Here is a 24,828-nt window from a genome sequence, read left to right on the forward strand (position 1 = left end):
TTTAACAAAATGTATATAGATGTGTGTTTACAGGAGTAGGATTCTCTTTCTTCTATTGTAAAGTTCAATAATAACTAAAGGATAGTCAGATGTTTAGAGTAAGACCTCTTCTATAAATACTCATACAAGTACTGTAAAATCAGAAACTTTCATTAGAATAAATGTTCACTAAGTATCATATAAAAATAACAAAACTGAAAATAGAAATTCATGCCAATTAGTTTGAAATATGGATTGATTGGCAATAAACATGTATCTGCTTTTACAGTACTTTGATGTTCCTCCTTTTCATATTTCTATACAGTGCTTCTTATATAGCATGTTTCCCCTTTCATATTTCTCCTAGTGTTTTTTAGGCATATTTTAGATGTCAGAAAGTAGATCTAAAAATTGAAGATGGACTAACTTCTGATCATAAATCAACAAATTTATGATGTTAGTGCTATTGTACGGCATGAAAAAAAATCTTGACTTTTGTTTCTTAAATGAATGAATGTTGTAAATGACTTTTAATGCAGATTTTTAGCTCGACTATACGAAGTATATGGAGAGCTGTCCTACTCGCCCAGGCGTCGGCGTCGGCGTCCGCGTCCGCGTCCAGATTTTAGATTAAAGTTTTGGTGCAGTAAAATATTTTTCACTATAACTTTGTCATTTCTTAAGGTATCAACTTCAAACTTCAAATATATGTTTCTTATCATCAACCACATCTTATGTGACAAGGTTCATAACTCTAGCACCAATATTTCCAGATTTATCTCCCCTTGAACTTAGAATTTTCCTTAAAAAATACTTTTTTTTACTGTTACTTCTTTATTTCTTAAGGGATCAACCTCATACTTCAAATATATGTACCTTATCATCATCCCCATCTTATGTGACAAGGTTCATAACTCTACCACCAATATTTTCAGATTTATCTCCCCCTGAACTTAGAATTTTCCTCAAAAAATACTATTTCTTACTGTTTCTTCTTTATTTCTTAAGGGATCAACCTCATACTTCAAATATATTTACGTTATCATCATCCCCATCTTATGTGACAAGGTTTATAACTCTAGCACCAATATTTTCAGATTTATCTCCCCCTGAACTTAGAATTTTCCTCAAAAAATACTATTTCTTACTGTTTCTTCTTTATTTCTTAAGGGATCAACCTCATACTTCAAATATATTTACGTTATCATCATCCCCATCTTATGTGACAAGGTTCATAACTCTAGCACCAATATTTTCAGATTTATCTCCCCTTGAACTTAGAATTTTCCATAAAAAATATTATTTTTTACTGTTACTTATTTATTTCTAAAGGGATCAACTTCATACTTCAAATATATTTACGTTATCATCATCCACATCTTATTTGACAAGGTTCATAACTCTAGCACCAATATTGCAAGAATGATCTCTCCATAAAGTTAGATTGTTTTACTAGAAAAATGTTATTTTTTATTATAACTTTTTTATTTTTAAAGGTATCTACCTCAAATTTCAAATACTTATTCCTTATCATTAATTACTTTTTATGTGACAATGTTCATAACTCTTGATGCAATATTTACAGATTTATCTCTCTTTGAACTTAGGATTTTCTTTAAGAAATATAATAACTTCTTTACTTTTTTAAGGTATCTACTTCAAACTTCAAATATATATTTCTTATCATTACACAAATGTTGTGTGACAAGGTCCATAACTCTAGCATGACTATTTTAGAATTATTCCCCTTGATCTTGGAATTAATGTTAACAAATGTTATTTTTTTACTATAACTTAATACATAATTATACATAATGGATTTTTCTTTCATAGTTTTGTCCTCCTTACTGCGTCCAGTATTTTATTAGTCGAGCTTCGCTGTCTCCTGTGACAGCTCTTGTTTATTTCATCATTACACAAACAAATGTTGTAAAAATATTGAACTGCATGTGACTTGAAATATTTATAATGATTTTAATAAAATTCATTTATAAATAAATACTACATTGAAATGTAATTCATTAGAAATTTTGATAGGCATAGGAACAAGGTTGGATTCTCAGTGATAAATAAATCTGTATTTGTTAACTATTTCAATATTTCATCTTTTTTCTAGGACAAATTCAAAGTCATTTGATAAATCGCCTTTTGATTGTCATGCCTCTGAAGTTTGCCATATAGTTTTTGAATTGTCTGTCTGCTTTTGGCAGGTCCATAACTTTGAATCATTTGAAATGATTTTACATATTAGTGCAGCACATTGAGACACATACAAGACCAATGTCTGTATGCAAAAGGTCAAGGTCACACTCTGACTTATAAAAGCACATTGTCTTGTGAACAGTTCATCATTCCTGGATGGAAATTATAATAACTATAAATGTGACATGATGACCATGGTCAATATGTCATGAGTTAAAGTCATGGCAAATTAATCTGAAATCATGATTTCATGATTTTTCTAGTGAAAATATCTGATTTTACACTATAATGATTAATATGGGGTTACAAATTCAGAAAATAGTTTTATAATAACATACTTTTTTAATAATTTTTCAGAATGATATGTCACAGATGCTACAGTTTTCAGTTATTGCAAATGAGAAAGGATTAGATGCTCAAAATTTCCAATGTAAAGGCTGCTCACGTGCCATTGGCTTCAGTAGGTGGTTTTTATATGGGAACCTCTTTGTCCTGGTCAGCCACAATGGTTGTTCTTCAATATCTTTTAAACCAGTAAAGTTTTAATTTGAAACTGTCCCCACTAGAAAATGTATGAAGTGTCAAAGAATGCTCAGTTAGTTTCATAGCTCTTCAATTCATTTTTACATAGTTATTCCCCTTTCTAGCTCACCTCAGCACAAAGTGCAAAGACGTGAGCTTTTTTTGTGGAGGAGCTAAAAAGTATTTAGGAATGAAATCTTTAATAAATTTCCTTCTCAGAAACTACAATGCCTAGAGCTTAAATATTTGTCATGTGACATCACCCTGTGGTCGTCTACAAATGTTATATCAATCATGCTCCTGATGTCATGATTGGCTTGCCTCTTGGGTCACTTAAGACTTAAAAAGAAAAAATACATTTAAGTTTTTCTATTGTGAAGCTGCGATGCCCACAGCTTAGATATTTGGCAAGGGAAACACCAAAAATGGTCGAAACGGTCATGGTCGAAATGGCCTCTCAAGACAAAGCATGGGAAAAGTCAAATTTATTTATGATATCTTCACCTCTAAAACTGTTATAAATCATGCTTCTGGAGTCAAAATCGATCCTGCCACTGGGGTCACATAATTTTGATAGGGAAACACATTTAAATATTTTTGTGGATAACTACATACTAGAAAAGCCCAGAGCATAGTTATTTTGAATATAAGCATTACTTAGTGGACATTAACATAAGATATAGTTATATCATGCCCCTGAGGTCAAAAATTGCACTGTCTTTGGGGGTTGGGTCACATAGATTTTTTTTATATACTTGCACTTAAAAATCTTTTTCTCAGAAATTCTAATGCACAGAGCAAAAATATTTTGGCATGTACTATCACTTTGTGATCCACTACTAAAATCAAATAAGACACCCGTCTGACGTTAAAATTGGACCTGCCCAAGAGGTAACTTTGTCTATGTATATATTATAGCTTAGATTTTTGGCATGTATCGTCACCTTGTGGTCTTCTACAAAAGTGACAAATATGATGCCCCATGGGTCAAAAAAGTTCCAGCCTTGGTGTCACTAGGGTCTTTCAAATAGAATGGTCTTGAAACGCGCTATGTTAACCTTTCTCGCTACAATTAAACATGTCTCGGTATAACTCGGTATAGTTTGCTATAAGCAAATTATGTAAGTGCTCAGAAAAGGGCGAAAATAAAATACAAGAGCAAAAATAAAAATTCTATAAACATGATGTTCTTAAAAATTTTAAAACTTGTGAAAAAAGATAAATATTTTAGAAAATAAGTTTTTAAAAGCCATGATCTGTAAAAAACATAGATTGCTTGTTCAGAATATTTGCGGACAAACGGCGCCATTTTGAAAATGCACCAAATTAAACATCAGATATTTTTTAATAACATTGTGAAATATTATAAAATCTTTACATGATTAAAATAACATTTTTTTCTCTGTAAAATCGATTTCTATTCTGTCATTGAACAATGCATAAATTTTAAAAAGGACCTATTTTCAAATATGAGCAGTAGATTTTTACCTTGACACAGGGAATGAAAAATTCCTAATTCATTGCAAATCTTTGAAATGTTACTTTGTAAAGGGACTCCACTGAGGTGTAAAAGCCTGAAAACATAACATTTGAATTTCTTACATAAAGTAGCTTGGGCACTTTAAACAGAAATATATGCAATGATAGTTAAGAAATATGCTTTGAAATAAATTGAAAATCGTATTTTTATGCTTTTCTTAGCCCGATTTGTGTGAAAAGCGTTTAGACGCTTTTCATTTTGGGTCATTTTGTTACAATTTGAATAATTATTCTGGAAAAACGAAGTGGGCGAATGATCTGAAATGTTGCACAAAGATTAGTGGTCTAAACCTTCATCAAATGGTACATTTATCTGGAAAAAATATTTTCAGTCCCATCATGTCAAAAAACCTCAGTGAAACCCTTTAAAGTAAAAACTGATAATGTAATGTAGCCCGAGGATTAGTTTCTGTAATTTTTAAACCAATTTAACAAAATATTATCTTATTGTTTGATTTTTGAATGGTGATGTACTGTGCCAGATCACGGTTGGTAAATAACCTAATCATGTGACTCAGCCAAGACATCATTTTTGGTAAAATTGGTCCGACTCGAGAACATTCTTTTTGAAAGATCCTGGTGTCACTCTTACAAGTAAAACACATGTAAGTTTTCTTTTAAAAAAACTACAATGCCCAAACTTTTATTTTTATTATTTTGGAAGCAAGTAGTATGTAGGTTTGATTAATCACTTGACATGTATAAAAATTTTATTACTGTTATTTCAGTGTTTAGGAAGCAGTGTGTATATAAGTTTGATTTGCTATATTACTGTTCTTTTTTCAGAATTTGAGAAGCAGTATAATAGTATATGGTTATTTTGTTGTTTCAGTATTTGGGAAGCCTCGTGTTTGTAAATTTGATGGATGTTATTACTGCTATGAATGTCATGAGAATGAAGAGTACTACATTCCTACAAGGATTGTTCACAACTGGGACTTCAGAAAACATAAAGGTTTCTATATTGGACCAGGGTTTTCTTTAAAAGGAAATACTGGTTATTAGATTGGTGAACACTTTATTCTGTACACATAAGGTTTTCAGCCTAATTTTCAAAGAAGTATTGTCACAAAGTGTTCTGAGGCATTTTGACAAAGTTATGTTATTTGAGTTAGCAGTTTTGTGTCTGTTCTTTATCATTTGAACTGATTGATGGAAATTGAAAATACTTGGCAGAAATGTTAACCATAATTAATGAGGTGATGTGCCGAGCGCAGGTTTGACCTTCCTCAAGTCAAGGTCATACTGTATTTATTTCAAAATTTTGTGTTCGCTCTGGTTCTTTTAAAGTTTTTTTTAAACCAATTGTAGGAATTTAAAAGTTTTTTGCAGAAATATTAATATTACTGAGGTGATGTCCAAAACGCAGGTTTGGGCTTTCTTGGGTCAAGGTCACAATCATTTTGTATTAATTTCGAAATTCCGTATCTGCTCTGTATCTTTTAAACTGAAAGTAGGAAATTAAAACTATTTTGCAGACATATCAATATAATTGAGATGATGTGCAGAGCGCAGGTTTAGGCTTAGTTGGTCAAGTTCAAAATCCTTATATAAGTATATAAGTGTATATATTACAAAGGGAGATTACAGTGAATTAATTTACCAGTATATTTTCTTCCCATATTATTAGTATGTTACCTCCCTTTATTTTCCAGCATTGTGTTTTTTATCAAACTTTATATTATTAGACTTAATTATTGAGGAGATTTTTCCTGTATAATTATGATAAAGATGTTTTGAAATAAGACAGTGTTATTTATAAAAACTGATGAGACTTAAAATATATATATTCACTATATTACAAGTAGTTCTAAATGATGCTTATAAAATATCAAATTTGGACTTGAATGGAGATGTCTGGAGTACCTGCAGTTGTTAATGTTGACAATGCTACCTGTCTTTAATGATGTCTTTCATATTTAATGAGTAGATGCCATGTGTAGTATACTTAGAAGTTAAGATGGAGTTTTGGGTCCTGGATGTCAGGGACATCAGTGCTTAAAATAGATTTTTACTATTTTGCTTATACAGCCTTTATTTATTGACCGATTTTATATGAATGTTAGTCCTCTTTATGTAGGGTTGATTTAGGTCACTGGAACGGAAGTCAAGGTCACTGGCATTTAAAGGTTGTACAGAGCCATTAATTATTGACAGATCTCTTCCATATTTGGTAGGAAGCATCGTACAATATAAACTTGAATATAGGGTTAAATATAGGGTTTCTACCAGAATTTTTACATTAAAAAATAATACTTTGCAGTTGCCAAGAAAAATCTGAAGTTTTTGACTGACAAAGAGGAACAACCTTTGCTGAATATTGAGGAGATAAATCCTAGACTGTATGAACATGTTCCTGAAATGCAGGAAATTAAGGTAAGATATTACTGTGAAAAAATGAAAATGAAGCCATTAAATTATTAAAACAGAATTTACCATTATCTGTTTGTTGGAGGAGGTAAGGAGTCAGTTTGTTTGTTTGTCTGTCGGTTTATGGTTTCCGAATGATTACAAGGGTTAGGATTTAGATGGCTTGAAAGCTTCTGTGGTGACCCTTTTTAGGGTCAATGTCACTGTTTCTAAAAATAGAGAAATGATTTTTGGTCAGTAACAAGATTTAGGAATGAGGTATTGTAATCAAACTTGGTGTATATCAAGCTTGTTGCTATGGACAGATTTTATTGTAAAATTTACAAAGTTATATAAGATGAAACTTAATGATTTATGATTTCAGAGTTTACGACTGCAGTTGATGTTATTCAGGACGTATTTATTTACATGTAAACAATCTGTGGCAGAGGATCTACGTAAACTTGTATGGCCTAGGGATTATCTGTATGAAAACTCAGAAATATATTCTTTAGCTGTAAGTATATTGTTGTTGTTTTTTTATCTGTTGTATAGGTTTTAAGCCTACAAACTCTGTTGTGTGATTTAACTTATGCAAACTCTCCAGGATGATTGCCTGTTTTGTAGATTACAAAGAGTCATTGACTACTAGTATTGATTTAAAAAAAAAATGAACCTACATTGTATTCCCAAGAATATAAGGAATAGATTTCAAAATTTCACAATACGATAGTTTTGATTACATCTTGAACTTATTTGCTATGTATAAGAGATATGTGTATTCTTACCAGGTGAATTATAACTAAAGAAAAACATTGTTTGTTGTTCATAAATAGATGTCATTTAAAATTAGTTGAAATTTACGTTTTTCACATTTTTCATGTAAATAGTCAATGCAAGAAGAATGACCATAAGGCACTGTAAGGAAACCTTTAATAAAAAAAGTTTGATTCATTGAAGAGTAGAAAAGCTATCATACTTATTGTTAGCGTGCATGTTCAAGATATTTATTTGAAACTTTACAAATTGTTTGGCAATTAATAATATAGGGTAAATATCCTGGACCGAAATTCAATCATTGATTTTTAGCACATTGTGATTAGCTTTTGTTTTTATGTCACAAATGTTTTGAAAATTGGTTAGTAAGGTTGTTATGTAGATTTTCTAGCTCAACCTTGAGTATGGGTCATTTTAAGCCATAGAGCCCAAATATAGAAAAACCTTATTATTGCTACTTATGTAATATTTTTAGCCCAAATATCCTGGAAATTTGTCAGTAAGGTTGTTTAGATGATTTCTAGCTCAAGTTAAAATATTGGTCATCTGGGGTCAAAAACTAGGTCACACAGCACAACTTAACTTTGTTTACATTTGCACTATTTCAGATGCTGATATGAACTGTCTTTATTTATTCACTGATGTGCATTGAAATACAACAAATGTGTGTTACAGGGGAGCATCGATATTTCTTGTTTGATAACTCAATTTGTTACGTTTTATCTATAGTTCACGTAATAGTCCTTCAGTATAACATTTTCTTGTTTCAGGATTTACTACAAGTTCCTACTGGTTCTTTGGCTAGTAGCTTACGTAAAGTCATAAAGTTTGCTTCTAAACATGTATATGGATGTAGACTATGTAGTCAAAAAGGATTCATTTGTGAATTATGCAATAACCCAAAAGTTATCTATGCTTTTGAAGTAGATGCCACATACAGGGTAAGTTACAATTCTGTTAATAATTTTGTATGATATACAATCAAAATATAAAGGATCATTGTGAGTATTGTCTGTTTAAAAAAAAATACAAGCATCATTGTACTTAGATGACCTAATTGTGGTAATGATCTCCAAAAACTACTGTATATTTGATGTAATGGTATACAGGAATTACTGTAGATGACCTAATTGTGGTAATGATCTCCAAAAACTACTGTATATTTGATGTAATGGTATACAGGAATTACTGTAGATGACCTAATTGTGGTAATGATCTCAAGAAACTACTGTATATTTGATGTAATGGTATACAGGAATTACTGTAGATGACCTAATTGTGGTAATGATCTTAAGAAACTACTGTATATTTGATGTAATGGTATACAGGAATTACTGTAGATGACCTAATTGTGGTAATGATCTTAAGAAACTACTGTATATTTGATGTAATGGTATACAGGAATTACTGTAGATGACCTAATTGTGGTAATGATCTTAAGAAACTACTGTATATTTGATGTAATGGTATACTGTAGATGATTTAATTGTGGTAATGGTCTACACGACTGTCTTGTTATGTGTTACATGACATGAATATTATCATACTATATATATATCAATATATATATACAGTCTCCAGTACTGTTCTTAGGTACTGGTCTCATGGCTTATTAATGTATTGAAGTTTTATTTGTTATTCCTCAACTATAAGGGGTAGGGGGGAGTCATTTAGAATTTGCTTTGTCTGTCAGTCTATCCTGCTGTATGTCAGTAAACTGACAAAACAGTTGAATGTGGGGGCATCCTTGTCCTATGGACACATTTCTAGTAAACCTTAGCCGATGGAATCAGGAGGGGGATATTGTTTTGGCATTGTACGTCCTTCTGTCCCTCCGTCGGAATTTCGTTTCCGCGCTACTTTCTGCAACTACTGGCGGGAATTCACTGACACTGTATCATGGGAACCATTAGTATCAAGAGGAGATGTGATATCGTCACCATGTTCGGGTCAGACCCTTTAAGTCAGAGTTATGGCCCTTGATTAGTTATGCAGTATTCATATAGAGCAATAATCTTTTCTGCGCTACTTCTCTGCAACTACTGGCTTGAATTCAACAAAACTTTATGGGAACCTTCAATATCAATAGGAGATGTGCATATTGTCACTTTGTTTGGGTCAGACCCTTTAACTCAGAGTTATGGGCCTTGATTAGTTATGCAGTATGCATATAGAGCAATAATCGTTTCTGCGCTATTTCTCTGCAAATACTGGCTGGAATTTAATGAAACTTTATCGGAACAATCAATACCAAGGGGAGATGCTCATATTATTGCCTTGTTCCGTTCAGACCCTTATAGAGTTATAGCCCTTGATTAGCAGTTTAGTATGCATATAGAGCAATATTGCTATTTCTTTTCACTGCTGGATTGATTTCAACAAGACATTATGGGAATTATATATACGAAAGGAAATTTGCATGGGGGATATAAATTCAATGAATTTGCTTGTTTATATTTAAGATTTGTTGTTCCTTCCTGTTTGCAAATGATTATTTTGCTGTTGTACAGGGTAATGTTTTAATTTTTTGTTAAACTACAGGTGTATATACTAAATTATTAATTGGTATGGTAAAATGTTAGACACAACTATGCATGTTAGACTATTTTGTCTGTTTTCAGTGTGACCAGTGTAAGACAGTATTCCATAAAGAATGTAAAACTGATAATCGACCATGCCCAAAATGTCAAAGGCGTATGTCACGACAAATCAACAGTGGAAATTCAGACATCATATTGACTCCAGATTATGATTTACAAGCTAACTGAGAATGATTGATTTGTTACATAGTGTAAATAGCTCAATTCCAACTAAGTCTGTGATAAATACTGGTATTACTTATATATGCATGTACCATGTGACCTTTATGTAAGTTTAATAACTAAAAAAGATTAAAAAATACAAATGTATATTATTCAAACTTATTTGATTATTAAGAAATAATGCTAACTTGATGGAATGATTGTCTGGTCATCAGGAGACTGGAGTCATTAAATATGTTACATGTCATAGAATATAGTATATATATATAGGCAGGAATGTTCAACTCACAACAATAGAAAGTACCCGTGGACTAACACATTGAAATAAAGCAATATCTAATAGCGTTCTATAAAGATTATGTTAATCATGCTCCTTTGGTCAAAATTGGCTCACTTATTTTAATTATGATTACTTTAATTTATAGTCTTGTATTGGAAAACATATATAAGTTTTATTTTGGAAACAATAATTCCTAAAGCTGAGATATTTTGTATTTAATTCTACAAATCTGGTATTAATCATGCCCCTGGGGTCAATATTCACCTTTCCCCATGGGTCACTTAATTGAAAGTGTCTTATATGAGAAAACACATAATAATAAGTCTTATTTTGTGAAACTACAATACCTGGCGTTTAAATATTTGTCATGTGGCATTGCCTTGTTGACCTCTACAAAATTGATCATGCCCCTCAAGTCAATATTGACCTATCTCTGGGGGTCATTTGTTTTATACACTGGTAGACTTATATAGGAAAACTTATTCGAGTCTTATGTAAAACCATGCTCGGAGCATACATGTATATATTTAGCATGTAGCATTACCTTGTGAAGCTCTACATAACTGAAATCAATTTTGCCCCTGGGGTCAAGATTCAACCCTGCCCTTGGGCCACCTGATTTATAAAGGCTTATATAGGAAAACACATTTAAGTCTTATTTGTGAGTTATCTTTTATGTGGATAACTACTTTGTCCAGAACTTCTATATTTGGCATATAAAATTGCCTTCTAGACCTCTATATAAGTTTTATGAATCATGCAACTAATATTAAAAGTGCCTCTACCTTGGAGGTCATTTAGTATCATAAGATAAAACACTTTTCAGACAAGTTTCTTGATTGAGTGTCTTCCCTGAACAGAGATTATTTTTGATGAATCGAGCAAATTTACATTGCAGTGTCCTTTGAGAAAAATGCTTTTTAAAATCTTTTGTACTGAAACTACCGGTATAGGATACAGATCTTAAAGTTAAACTTACAGTTGATAGTTTTATAAATCGCTGAAACAGACGCTTTTGGCTTTGATAATTGGTGACATTGTCTAATAAGGCTATTTATTATTTAGAAATAGTCTCCGTCCTTCCGTCCGACATTTTTGTCCGGAGCATATCTCTAAAAGTATTTGAGTTATCAACTCGAAACTTCATAGGTGGATAGACCTCATTGAGGAGGAGTGCAGTGCACAAGAATGATAACTCTACCTTTCATAATTTGTGAGTTATTGCCCTTTGTTATTTTTCATACCTAATTTTTCACCCGAGTGGAGCATAACTCAAAAGTGTTTGAGATGTCAACATGAAAATTTAATGTCATAGGTGGATAGATTTTATTGAGGAGGAATGCTGTGCACAAGAATGATAACTCTTCCCTGTACAATTTTTGAGTTATTGCCCTTTGTTCTTTTTCATACTATTTTGTCCGGAGCTTATCTCAAAAAGTATTTGAGGTATCAACTTGAAACTTCATAGGTGGATGGATCTCATTGAGGAAGAGTGCAGTGCACAAGAACGATAACTCTACCCTGCATAATTGTTAAGTTATTGCCCTTCTTTTATTTTTCAAAATTAATTTTTGTCCAGAGCATAACTCAAAAGGCCTTTGAGATATCATTATGAAACTTCATAGGTGCATAGATCTCACTCAGGAGGTGTGCAGTGCACAAGAATGATAACTCTACCTTTTATAATTTTTGAGTTATTGCCCTTTGTTATTTTTCATACTTAATTTTTCAATTCAATTTTTTTCTCAAAAAGAATTTGAGGTATCAACTTGAAACTTCATAGGTGGATAGATTTTACTGAGGAGGGATGCAGCACACAAGAATGATAACCTACCCTGCATTATTTTTCAGTTATTGCCCTTTGTTATTTTCAGCCATCAGTATTCACAAAGGTTTCAAATCTGTAATCACTATAGCCATCAGTTTTCATTACCAAAAGACCCTTAAAATGGAATTATTCTGCTCTACTACATATACATTCTTCCAATGAGCAAACACATTCGGCGGGGGATGGCCATGTTGACATGGCTCTTGTTGTATTTTATTTTAGCAAACCCACAATGTCTTTATACATGTAGTATATTATTGAAATACTTTATTGCTGATTATGTGTTATATTCATAAATTTATATGAGGAATTTTTTGAAGACTATATTTGTGTACATAATTTTGATTATTATGATGTGATACAGTCATTTTCAATGCAAGAAAGATATTGATATAGTCTTCTCCACCAGTATACAGTCAAGCCAGCCTACATTCCTACAGTCTGACCAGGTGATATACTGTTGTGTGAGCAAATCGTAACATGCCAACAATTGTAAATGTAGAATCAAAAATAAAAGGTGTGCAAGCCCATTTAAAGAACTCGACAGGTTAAAGATTTTGATAATTGCATTGATTAAAATTAATGTAACTTGTATATTCATGTAGCAGTTGATAAATAAAGTTATTGTTAAATTTTTTATATTTACTCTGTTACTTTATTACACAAGAAAACTATATTTGTGTTTTTGCCTGGAGCCAGGCCAATTCAAAATACATCTCAACTCTGCCTTAAGAGTAAACAGGCCAACACTCGTACAAAAGGTTTGTTACAATATAAATAGTTTCAATCTGATGCATTTATAAGATTACCACAGTTGGTGAAATCTCCACTTTTGAAAGAAAATTGGCCCTGTTCGAGTAGATATATAGTATATACATAAAAAATCTTCTTGAAAACTGCACGGGCTATTATGTTAGATATTTAGCATGAAACATAGTCTTTTGGATCTCAACAAAAAATTATTCAAATTATAGCCCTGGTGTCAAATTGGCCCCACCCCTGGGGTACATAGATTTTCCTTATATGTGATTTCTCATAGCAACCATTGACTTTCCATATTAACCATTGACTTCCACAGCAACCATTGACTTTCCAGAGCAACCATAAATTTCTAAAAAAAACTAGTGATTTTCCATAGCAACCAATGACTTTCCATAGCAACCATTGAATTCCATTTATCTTCAGTACAGATGATGATAATGAAGATAAGTACAGATGATGTTCATGAAGGTCAGTACATATGATGATAGTGAAAATCAGTACAGATGATAACAGCTGAAGATCAGTACAGATGATGGTAGTGAATATCAGTACAGATGATGGTAGTGAAGATCAGTACAGATGATGGTAGTGAAGATCAGTACAGATGATGATAGTGAAGGTCAGTACAGATGATGGTAGTGAAGATCAGTACAGATGATGGTAGTGAAGATCAGTACAGATGATGATAGTGAAGATCAGTACAGATGATGGTAGTGAAGGTCAGTACAGATGATGGTAGTGAAGGTCAGTACAGATGATGGTAGTGAAGATCAGTACAGATGATGGTAGTGAAGATCAGTACAGATGATGATAGTGAAGATCAGTACAGATGATAACAGCTAAAGATCAGTACAGATGATAGTTGTGAAGATCAGTAAAGATGATGGTTGTGAAGGTCAGTACAGATGATGGTAGTGAAGATCAGTACAGATGATGATAGTAAAATCAGTACAGATGATAAAAGTGAAGATCCGTACAGATGATGATAGTGAAGGTCAGTACAGATGATGGTAGTGAAGATCAGTACATATGATGGTAGTAAAATCAGTACAGATGATGGTATTGAAGGTCAGTACAGATGATGGTAGTGAAGATCAGTACAGATGATGGTAGTGAAGATCAGTACAGATGATGATAGTGAAAATCAGTACAGATGATAACAGCTAAAGATCAGTACAGATGATAAAAGTGAAGATCCGTACAGATGATGATAGTGAAGGTCAGTACAGATGATGGTAGTGAAGATCAGTACATATGATGGTAGTAAAATCAGTACAGATGATGGTATTGAAGGTCAGTACAGATGATGGTAGTGAAGATCAGTACAGATGATGGTATTGAAGGTCAGTACAGATGATGGTAGTGAAGATCCGTACAGATGATGATAGTGAAGATCTGTACAGATGATGGTAGTGAAGAACAGTACAGATGATGATAGTAAAGATCAGTACAGATGATGGTATTGAAGGTCAGTACAGATGATGGTAGTGAAGGTCAGTACAGATGATGGTAGTGAAGATCAGTACAGATGATGATAGTAAAATCAGAACAGATGATGATAGTAAAGATTAGTACAGATGATGATAGTGAAGGTCAGTACAGATGATGGTAGTGAAGATCAGTACAGATGATGATAGTGAAGGTCAGTACAGATGATGGTAGTGAAGATTAGTATAAATGATGGTCATAAAAATCAGTAAAGATGATGGTAGTGAAGATCAGTACAGATGTTGATAGTAAATGTCAGAACAGATGATGGTTGTGAAGATTAGAACAGATGATGGTAGTGAAGATCAGTACAGATGATGGTAGTGAAGGTCAGTACAGATGATGGTAGTGAAGCACAGTACAAATGATGGTAGTGAATATCAGTACAGATAATGATAGTGATGGTCAGTACAGATGATGGTTGTGAAGGTCAGTACAGATGATGTTTTTGAAGCTTAGTGCAGTTGATGATAATGAAGGTCAGTACAGATGATAATACTAGTAGTAAAGGTCAGTACAGATGATGATATTGAAGATCAGTACAGATGATATTATTGAAGGTCAGTACAGATGATGATAGTGAAGATCAGTACAGATGATGGTAGTGAAGATCAGTTCAGGAGATGGTATTGAAGGTCAGTACAGATGATGGTAGTGAAGGTCAGTACAGATGATGTTTTTGAAGCTTAGTGCAGTTGATGATAATGAAGGTCAGTACAGATGATAATACTAGTAGTAAAGGTCAGTACAGATGATGATATTGAAGATCAGTACAGATGATATTATTGAAGGTCAGTACAGATGATGATAGTGAAGATCAGTACAGATGATGATAGTTAAGATCAGTTCAGGAGATGGTATTGAAGGTCAGTACAGATGACGATTGTAAAATCAGTTCATAGATGTTCGTGAAGATCAATACAGATGATGTCGTGTCAAGTGTAAGCAAGGAAAATGACGTTAGTAATCAGTAACCCCCCCCACCCCCACGTCCAAAAGAAAGAGATTTTTTATGTTATATTTTTTAAGTAGCTATTAGCACTGTCAAATCATCGGACCTTTTGTGGTGTACAGTCATCTTATCGCACCAAAACCCGTCGTACACTTAAATAGTTTAACGACAATGCGTAAATATGTCTTTACACAGTAGTTTTTGATATGCAGCTCAATAATAAATATTTACGTTAGTTGTAAGTAGAAATAGCAACTAACATTCACGATATTGGCTTTAATCTTAAGACTTTGTCACAGACACAAAATCATTTATAATCTATGTTCCTATGATATCACAGGTTCTATGATATCAGGATATTTACATTTTCTGTGACTACTAGTAAAAGCAACACACGATGATGCTAATATTTTAAAAACTGGCAAACTAAATTCATTTTCATCCACCAATAAAATTATTTTTGTGAATATTGAATGTATTCGTGGGAAGAAAACTATTTTATAAAATATTCATATTTGACAACCATTTCCCTTAATTGTTTTTACACAGTCGATTAAAATATGTTATAATCACATAAACTGACATATCATCTGTTCATATAGCTTGAATATTATAGCAAGTTAACTGTTGGAAGTTTTTCACCACTTAACTTGTAGATATTGACCCATCTATCCTTCCATACATGCATTTTTTGGGGATTAACGTGATACCATAGTAACCTTCTCTGAAATTACCCAAAATGGCAGACATTAAAAATAGTTTTAAAAATAACATTTAAATTGGATGTTCAGAAATAAATCTTTGACAGACAGTTTTGGTAATGATCACTTATTAAACAAAAGGAAAATCTCATTCATGTATGATATTTATATTTGAATATTTTTCGGTAAACGGTAAGTACTGTGATAACATAGAACCCCGGGCTACTGCCAATTTACCTTCAATAACTTTTACTTTTGTACCTAAACTTCTTTCATTTCGAGGAAATACATGTAGTTCAGAGCCCCACGTCCTCCACACAAAATTTGCAACTTTGATAGTCAATGACTTTTACATTTTTTTATAAAATATACTTCCTCTGAGTCTAAAATCCGCCATTTATCCGTATCGCACGATTTCACCTCGTTAAAAATATATCGCACCGCTATACGTTCGACCCGCTCTAAAATGAAGGACAAAATGTTACAAAATAATGTCATAATAACTGTCATTATGCCCCCAGAAGTTAGTCGATCACTATAATAAGAGCTATTTTGTTTGACACTAGTGCAAATCAACGGCAGGGGATATCAACTCAACGGCAAGGGATATCAACTCAACTGCATGGCATATCAACTCAACGACAAGGGATATCATTGCAACGGCAGGGTATATCAACTCAACGACAGGGGATACCAACTCAACGGCAGGGGATATCAAATCAACGGCAGGAGTATCAACTCAACAGCGTGGCATGTATCAACCCAACACATACCGATAAAGGTACATGTAGTTGCACCGAAAATGGAAATAGAATTTCAAGATAATGCTCCCATTTTTACTTTCAGTAAATCTGACATTACTAAATGTTGCAATTAAGTACAAAACTATAAAATCCTTAAGTAAATATTATTGTGAAATATTTCAGAAGTGAACAATAAAATCATATGAACTGGCATAGTTTTATTTTTGAAGGAAGTTAAAGATAAGAGACAGCACTGATTAGTCTATTTAGCCTCATTATTCTCTATCTAGATCAGGTTTTATCAGTGAAGGTCTTTTACTCAGGGATGATCATCTCAACCTCAGGGAAAATGGCAGATATCACAGCTTTTATTTTGGTATTTACTGCAGTATTCTCACTTGGAAACAGTCTTCCTGTAGAAAGAGGTATTTTAATTATAAAACATCAATGTGCTTGTGGAAAAAAGCTTTCTGCTCGTATTTAATGTGTTTTTTTATCTTGGAAAGTCTTGTTAAGTACAACAACTTTGTTCATACATTTGTAATTCTGGTCTGCCGGTTTTTACATCAAATTACAATGCCAAGAGCATTCGTCATGAAGCATTTCGTAGCAGGCATCTACAAATATTTAAAAAAAATGCAGCCAAGAGAAAAAAAACCAAATAAACACAATATGACTTCAATACTGGCTTTACCATTTTTTAGTATGAATCTCCGGTTAGTAATCCAGGACCATCATGGCCTGTTGTTTATTTACTGTGATAGAACGGCATCAGATGTTAAAAAACGGCTTACAAAGTTTTGGAAGTCATATCGGTTAAGAAAGCCAAGCCACACCCGAAGTGCGTCTGTATACCTACCAAATCTTAATCACGTGTATTAATGACATCTGGATATATTATGAGATACTTTTTTATTATGAGATAACGTTTCTATATTCTGACATCAAATATATTTTATTTCTGTAGATGTGACACCACCGCCGTCAAGTAGCTTCGTTTGTTCCTCTGTGTACCATGGACAGTGTATAAATACGTACGAGTTTCAATGTATGGGCTTAGCTATTCCAGGGGTGTGTGGAAACACTACATCTGAACATTTCAAGTATGATTGTCACATTCATTCCTGCTAGTTTTCTTAATGTTTACATGTTTACCTAACTAAACCTCAGACGGGCTTGGTGGCTGAATGGCAGTTGCAGTTGATCAATGCGCTAAGAATTCAGAACAATCGAAGTACAGAAGTACATAAATAAAATTGAGGAAGCTATTTCTACTGAATCAAGATATACCAAAGTTATATCTAAGCTAAGCTCCAATCTGGCTCGTATCTTTAAAATATTAATGGAAGTTAAAAATATCGTCATATACATGTATATCTTCATAATAAGTTAAAATGTGATCAAACACAGTTCTTATTTTTGTGAAGATATATATATACACACTATAGAGATAGAGAATAACAGGTTACTGTCTTTTGAGAAAGGGTTTCTCAGACGAGGTTAGATATGGTCCTGGAAGGGGCGAGGCTTGCCGAGCCCCTTCCGGACCATATCTAGCCGAGTCTGAGAAATCCCTTTCTCAAAAGACAGTAAACCTGTTATTCTTTTATCATGCGCTCTTTATATTTATGATTTTGCATCTTATTTTTTTTAATCGGGGCGCTAAATTTCTTAATGTACGGTAGCCCAAGAGGGTTATACGCAAAAGTTAGTCCGAGGGTTTTTAATTACCAATCAAATTTTATAACACCAACACAATTTTTGGTTTTTTAGCAATTTGCTTCAATTTATTTACTCGTGTATTATCAATAATATATCAGCAAAGTCAATTAAACAATACCAAATAAAATGGGGGAAGCTATTTCTCCTGAATCAAGATATATCAAAGTTATATCTAAGTTACCTTCCAAGTTTCAATGTGGCTCGTATCTTTAAAATATAATGGAAGTTAAAAATACGCTATATACTGATATTTTCAAATAAACAATCTTTGTTAAAAAAATGTGTCAAACACATTTCTTTTTGTCAAAAAATTTGTTAATATGTACTTATTAAGTAAGAAAATACTCAATCTTTCCTAAAGTAGGATGGAGATAGAAAATTAACACAAGCATTGAGATCAAGCTAATATTTTACCTTAATCATTTTTATTTTTATAGTTCTATAAGCTTTGGAGCATTGACTGCAATTCAGTGTTGTAATAGTTGGCAAGTTCCTCAAGTTGGCAGTGCTGATGGTGGTAACAGTGGAAATCCCTTTGGTCGTTAGGCAAGTCAGTTTCCTATCATTTATACTTGTGTGTGGGTTTTTTTTAATTTTGTATTTAAAACTATTGAAAACGATATATATATAGGACAGTTCTCTATGTTCCAGTCACATTTCTCTTTACATGTACTTCTGCTAAAGTCCCTTGTGGCGAAGGGGTTCACTTTAATGGTTGGGGTATTAGAATTGCACCCTGCGTGATAGTAAGAGACGGTTAAATGGGTTCGTATTACTGGAGTCTAACAGTCTCTTAGCTCGATCTTGCATGTGCCTGCACGTTGTCTCTTTTTTTCAAAATATAATTTTAATTGATTATATCTGAATAAACATATTAAGATTCCGATATCCGGAGCAATTTATGTCACTTCCGACTGTCCGGAGTAAAATCAGCCATATGGGCTTTAGTCATATAATATTATAATTTATATACATGTAATTGTCAATCTTATACTACATGTATTTCCAATTGTCTGGAATATCTAATGTTCTAATACAGGCATGGTTGTTGAGGTGGTTTTAGTTTGTAACACCAAAGGTTAATCATGATTGTCTCTCCTGTTTCGACGCCATATGACCATATGTTGTGCACCGTAAAATCAAACATAAAAAGAAGATTATGCATTAAAATAATGTTGACTATTTTCCAAAATGACATATAAAAGGCAAACACAAAACAGTTTCATTAGGATCAAGGCGGTAAATACGTTTTGCAGAGAATAATTTGATTTGAAAAGGGACGGTGACACGTGTATCTTGCACATGGAGTTGTCCACAGGGAATCGGTGGCACGAGTGCTATATATCATACAGGGAATCGCGGGACGAGTATGATGTCCTGCACGTTGACTCAGGAAACAAGTAGAACGAGTGCTCTATTTTGCACACGGAATCTGTAGCACGAGTGCTATATCTTACACAGGGAATCGGGGGAAAGTGTTTTTATCTTATACAGGGAATCGCGGGAATAAGTGCGATATTTTGCACATGGAATCGTTGGCATTAGTACCATATCTTATGCAAAGAATCAGGTGAACGAGTGCTAATTGAACAGGAAATCGGGAGGGGAACCAATGCTCTATCTTACACATTGAATCCTGGAACAAGAGTGCTCTATCTTATATAGGGAATGGGGAGAAAAAATGCTATATCTAGAACAAGGAATTAGGAGAATGAGCCCTGTATCTTGCACAGGGAATCAGGAAACTTGTGCAATTTCTTGTGCTATATCTAGTACGGGGAATCGAGTCAGTTTACTGAGGTTTAAGACTTGGGAACACAATATTTACAAAAAAATGAAATACATGATGTTTTAATTTCCAACATGGATTTACCAATATCAAATAAGAGAAACAACCATTCATTCATTCTAACCTTAATTTATGTAATTAAATACATATCTAAAACACTGGTTTGATAAAGGTAACATGTGTTTTCTATTTTCAGTATGTTGGTGCAAGCTGTAACCACTGTTATTAGGTTCTTTTTTTCTTGAGTACAAATAAAATATCCAAATTTCTTTCACTTGTTTTCAAATTTTATTAGAGGTTTGAAAATATTTTATTAGCTCACCTGAGCACAAAGTTCACCTTAGATGTTAGCTTTTGTGATGTCAGTGCGTCCGTCGTCCCTCGTCCGTCATGCGTCTTTCATCGTCCGTCGTTGTTCACATTTTTAAAAACAAAATCTCCCCCCTAAACTACTTATTGAACTTGACGAAACTTTACAAAGTGATACTTAAGTGGTGATACAAAAGTTATATAAATGATTCCAGTCTGGAGCTACAAATAGACTTTATAAACGAGATCTTTAAAAATCTATTGCTCAGAAATCGCAGCGAAAAGAGCCATGATATTTGGCAAGTAGCATCACCTTGAGCTCCTCTACAAAAGTTAAAAAACGCCCCGCCCTAGGGATCACTTAATTTACGCGGGCTTATATAGTAAATACAATCTAGTCTTCTCTTAAAAACTACAATGCCAAGAGCTTAGATATTTACATGTAGCATTGCCTTGTAGAATTCTACAAAAGTAACATGCTCTTGGGGTCAAAAATGGCCCTACCCTGGGGTTACTTATCTAAAATATACTTGAATAGTTAAAATGTCTCAAAATGTTTTTCTCTAAACAAAAATACCAAAAGCTTAGATATTTTGCACGAAAGATGCAGCCCCTTATGCAAATGTTATATAAATCATACCCTTGGGATAAAAATTGGCCTTGCCCGGGTGGTCACTTAGTTTATATAGACTTATAAAGGAAAATACATTCAAGTTTATTTTGTGAAACTTCAACTACAAAGAGTTTAGATATTTCACATGCAGTATGCTTAGTGAACATCTTGAAAAGTTATAGAAGTCCTGTTCTGGGGTCAGCAATGATCCCGCCCTGTGGGTCACTTACATCACAAAGACTTGTATAGTAAATCTTCGTCTCTGAAATTAAGATGCCCTGAGCTTATATATATATTTTGCTTGTAGCATCACCGTATAGTTTTATACAAAAGTAAAATAGATTATAACCCGCGATTCAAAATTGACCTCGCCCAGGGGTCGCTATGTTAATGGGAAATTACAATGTCTAGAGCTTAAATACAGTATTCAGCATTAAGCACTGTCTAGTAGACTTCTTCAAAAGTATTATATAAGTCATGACCCTATCTTGGTAGTCATTTGTTTTACATAGACTTGTAAATTGTCTCAAAACAAACACGCGGAAACCGGGAGGTTTCAAGAAGGTGCTGCTCAAGTAAGAACAAACAAATAATTGTTTCATTGGTGAAATTCATTAAAGAACAAAATATATTCATTAAAAACAACAATTATCTCACGCTGCCATATAAAATGAATAAAAAACACCAACATCTACGAAATCGCAATCTTTTTTCTGACACTAGAAAAACACAGAAAATGTTTATTTTGTGACAATGTGTTTTTGTTTAACAATTTTCATTACACACCAAACTTTGAAATACTAGAAGCAAACATTCCATTTTAAATGATACACTTTGAATTCAGCTAATTGTTTCAGACGATAATTGTATATATTTACAACATGTAGAAGGTGTTTTCTGTCATTTATTTATCATTTCTCTGGCTAGGTTTTGTAGATTGTATGTACGTTCTCGTTGTTGTTGGAAAACCTCTAATGATGTCGCCATGACCGGCTGTCTTGTTACTTTGGCTGACTGTGACTGTCTTTGCTGTTCCCGAACTGCTTCGTCGAGGCGAGCTCCTCTCTGTTTCGGACGACTCATTGACCCATGATTCTTTAATGCTGAGTAGTGAACTGGTGCTTGACCATGTGATTGAAGGAAACGTTTCCGGCTTGCTAGTCGCATCTGGTCTATATCTGATTGTAAAATCTTAGGTTGAGTTTGGTATGGATCATGCATATACAAAGTTCGATCACCTACTAATGGCTTGTTAAACTGACCCCGTATAGAGGACTGACCGAACTTTTTATCACTGTAAGCTGTATTGGAATGTTCGACACTAAGTTTTAATTTTTCGGCAATTTCGTTAGAGAACTCGGGCGGAAGATATCCGCTATAATAATTAACACCGCCCTCTGGTTCTTTAATGCCAGACAATTTAGCTTTAATTGTTGGACTGGGAGACGAATTAACCGGTTCTAAAACGGAACGTCTCATTTCTGCTTCGAATTTATTCTCTTCTTTAGGCTCCACAATTTGCACACGTTTACCTACAGAAGAAACTGTTTTAGCACTGGTGTCTCTTGTAACACTTGCTCTTGAGCGTTGTTGTGAAGAAATATCAGACTTCCGTAATGAATCAGAGCGTGAAATGGCTGGTGTATTCCTGCGCGACAAATCGATGCTTACGTCCGTATAACTGCGACCGAATAGTCCTAAAGGTATCTCTGTAGTAGAATTAGGAAAATCTTCTGAAAACCTTGGATCCTGGTAGTCCGTTTTTGTCACAGAAATCCATGGAGACATATACTGTAGAGTAGGTAAAGTTGCATCAGGCGCTCGAAACTTTAACATAGACGAATGATCACTTCTTCGTAACGGTTTATAATTAAATATGGCACTTCTTGCGGTGTCTGTCACACGAGATTTTCGTTTCATACCCATGTTTGCTGGCGTACGAGATACACGTACAGGCGAGTGTATCCTTGCCATGTAAGGCAACACTGCACATTCGTCATCCGCAACTGTATCTGACAACGTGTATGTGGTATAAAACTTGTTTCCGTAAGGTCCCGGTTGGTCTGGGGGAACGTTGATGGACGATCTTATCTCGACTCCCGAGGTCATAGTGCACTATATATCCTTCAAGTTAATTATTACCACCTTGTATTACACCAGTCTTATCTTACAGAACATTTAATCTATTTTGTGTACTTATTCACAGTGTTTCACTTCATTTTTCACTTTTTCACAAGTATTGACAGGCTATACGATAATGTTCAGTGTTTATAAAGTGTTTCGTCTACAAATACCTTGTTTCCTTTGGTTAGTCTCCAGACTATTGATAAGATTTATTTAAATTGTTATCGTGCAAAGTAAGTAATAATAACTTAGTCAAAAAACAACATAATAAATACAACTCTGCAGTTATACTCCTTATTAATAGATTCATATTTTTATTATGTATCAGTTAAGACATTTATCGACACGTCGATCCAAGTGTTCCACGGTGAATGTTACAACTTTCTATATTTGATGTCCTCGATCTCCTATAATTTACATACATGTAAGTGTTACTTCAATAAAACAAATTGTCCAATTATTCCGAATTCTATTCACAATACGTATATAGAGTTTTATTATTAACAATGCGTGTCCTTAGTCTGTCAATCTCGTGGTATAACTAAATCCTTTCAAGTAAGTTATTTCAAGGTGGGTTTAACGGTAATAGTCATTATACAATATGATTAAATGCGCTTAAACTCAAACTTTAATCTCTTTAATTGTTTAAACTCAGACAGAAAATGAAAATCTTTGTTACGGAACTATGATCGCTTTTTGTATAACAATGCAGCCAGATACATACATTAATTGGTTTATGCTCTATTAAAGTTTCTTTTACATGGAGCGAGAGGTTCATTAACTTTTATTTGTTTAATGTTTACTTTCGTTGTCAATATTTAAATATTTGTAATTTTGTTAAAATAAACTACCATAATTAAGTTTGTGCTAACTAAATGAATGTCAGCTCTAATATCATTATCTAAACATTTATATCTTGCTTAATCAGTGTTTGCGAAGGAGAAGTCAGCCTAAGTGGATTCGAGCCTAATGGACTCACGTATAATTATATTTCTTTATATGACACCATTTAAGCTTCACAAAACATATTAAGGGTAAGGATGTGAAAGTGTTAGAGTTAAAATATTTTAGAGTTATGGTAAAGATATGGTAGTGTTAGAGTTAAGATATTTTAGTGCAAGGGTAAGGTTTTGATACTGTTAGAATTAAGATGTTTTAGTGTTAGGTTAGGCATATGATAGTGTTAGAGTTAAAATATTTTAGTGTAAGGGTAAGAGGCCAGCAAATCGTTTTTAAAAGCAATAAATTAACTCAGCACGCTTGGAGTTTTACTGAACAGCGACAGATACACGATATTCTAGTGATCAATATCACAACAGTAGCCCTGTCCAGCTCAAAGCTATAGACTATGTTTTACCATTTTGTCCTCGAGTGAGCGCTTTGAGCC

At 33.4% G+C, this 24,828-nt stretch overlaps 2 protein-coding genes across 4 annotated transcripts in view; both read left to right on the top strand.

Moving 5' to 3' along the window:
• The window catches only part of LOC132748885 (pleckstrin homology domain-containing family M member 1-like), a 45,898-nt gene extending 33,021 nt beyond the window's left edge, over window positions 1-12,877 (top strand). For all 3 annotated transcript variants that reach the window (XM_060738548.1, XM_060738547.1, XM_060738549.1), the window contains 6 exons: window positions 2,539-2,641; window positions 5,075-5,197; window positions 6,506-6,618; window positions 6,977-7,108; window positions 8,139-8,309; window positions 9,990-12,877. In XM_060738548.1, coding sequence (XP_060594531.1) covers window positions 2,539-2,641; window positions 5,075-5,197; window positions 6,506-6,618; window positions 6,977-7,108; window positions 8,139-8,309; window positions 9,990-10,136 — 789 coding nt within the window. In that variant the 3' untranslated portion in view covers window positions 10,137-12,877. The remainder of the gene's footprint in view (window positions 1-2,538; window positions 2,642-5,074; window positions 5,198-6,505; window positions 6,619-6,976; window positions 7,109-8,138; window positions 8,310-9,989) is intronic.
• A 4,278-nt stretch (window positions 12,878-17,155) lies between these two features.
• On the top strand, window positions 17,156-20,664 carry LOC132748886 (uncharacterized). Its single transcript, XM_060738551.1, has 4 exons — window positions 17,156-17,309; window positions 17,852-17,987; window positions 19,044-19,152; window positions 20,592-20,664. The coding sequence occupies exons 1-3, from the start codon at window positions 17,210-17,212 to the stop codon at window positions 19,150-19,152; spliced, it is 345 nt and encodes a 114-aa protein (XP_060594534.1). The 5' UTR covers window positions 17,156-17,209; the 3' UTR covers window positions 20,592-20,664.
• The last annotated feature ends 4,164 nt before the right edge of the window (window positions 20,665-24,828 follow it).

Source organism: Ruditapes philippinarum, unplaced genomic scaffold (assembly GCF_026571515.1).
Source record: "Ruditapes philippinarum isolate M1 unplaced genomic scaffold, ASM2657151v2 ctg1320_1_1_1_1, whole genome shotgun sequence".
Taxonomy (NCBI): domain Eukaryota; kingdom Metazoa; phylum Mollusca; class Bivalvia; order Venerida; family Veneridae; genus Ruditapes; species Ruditapes philippinarum.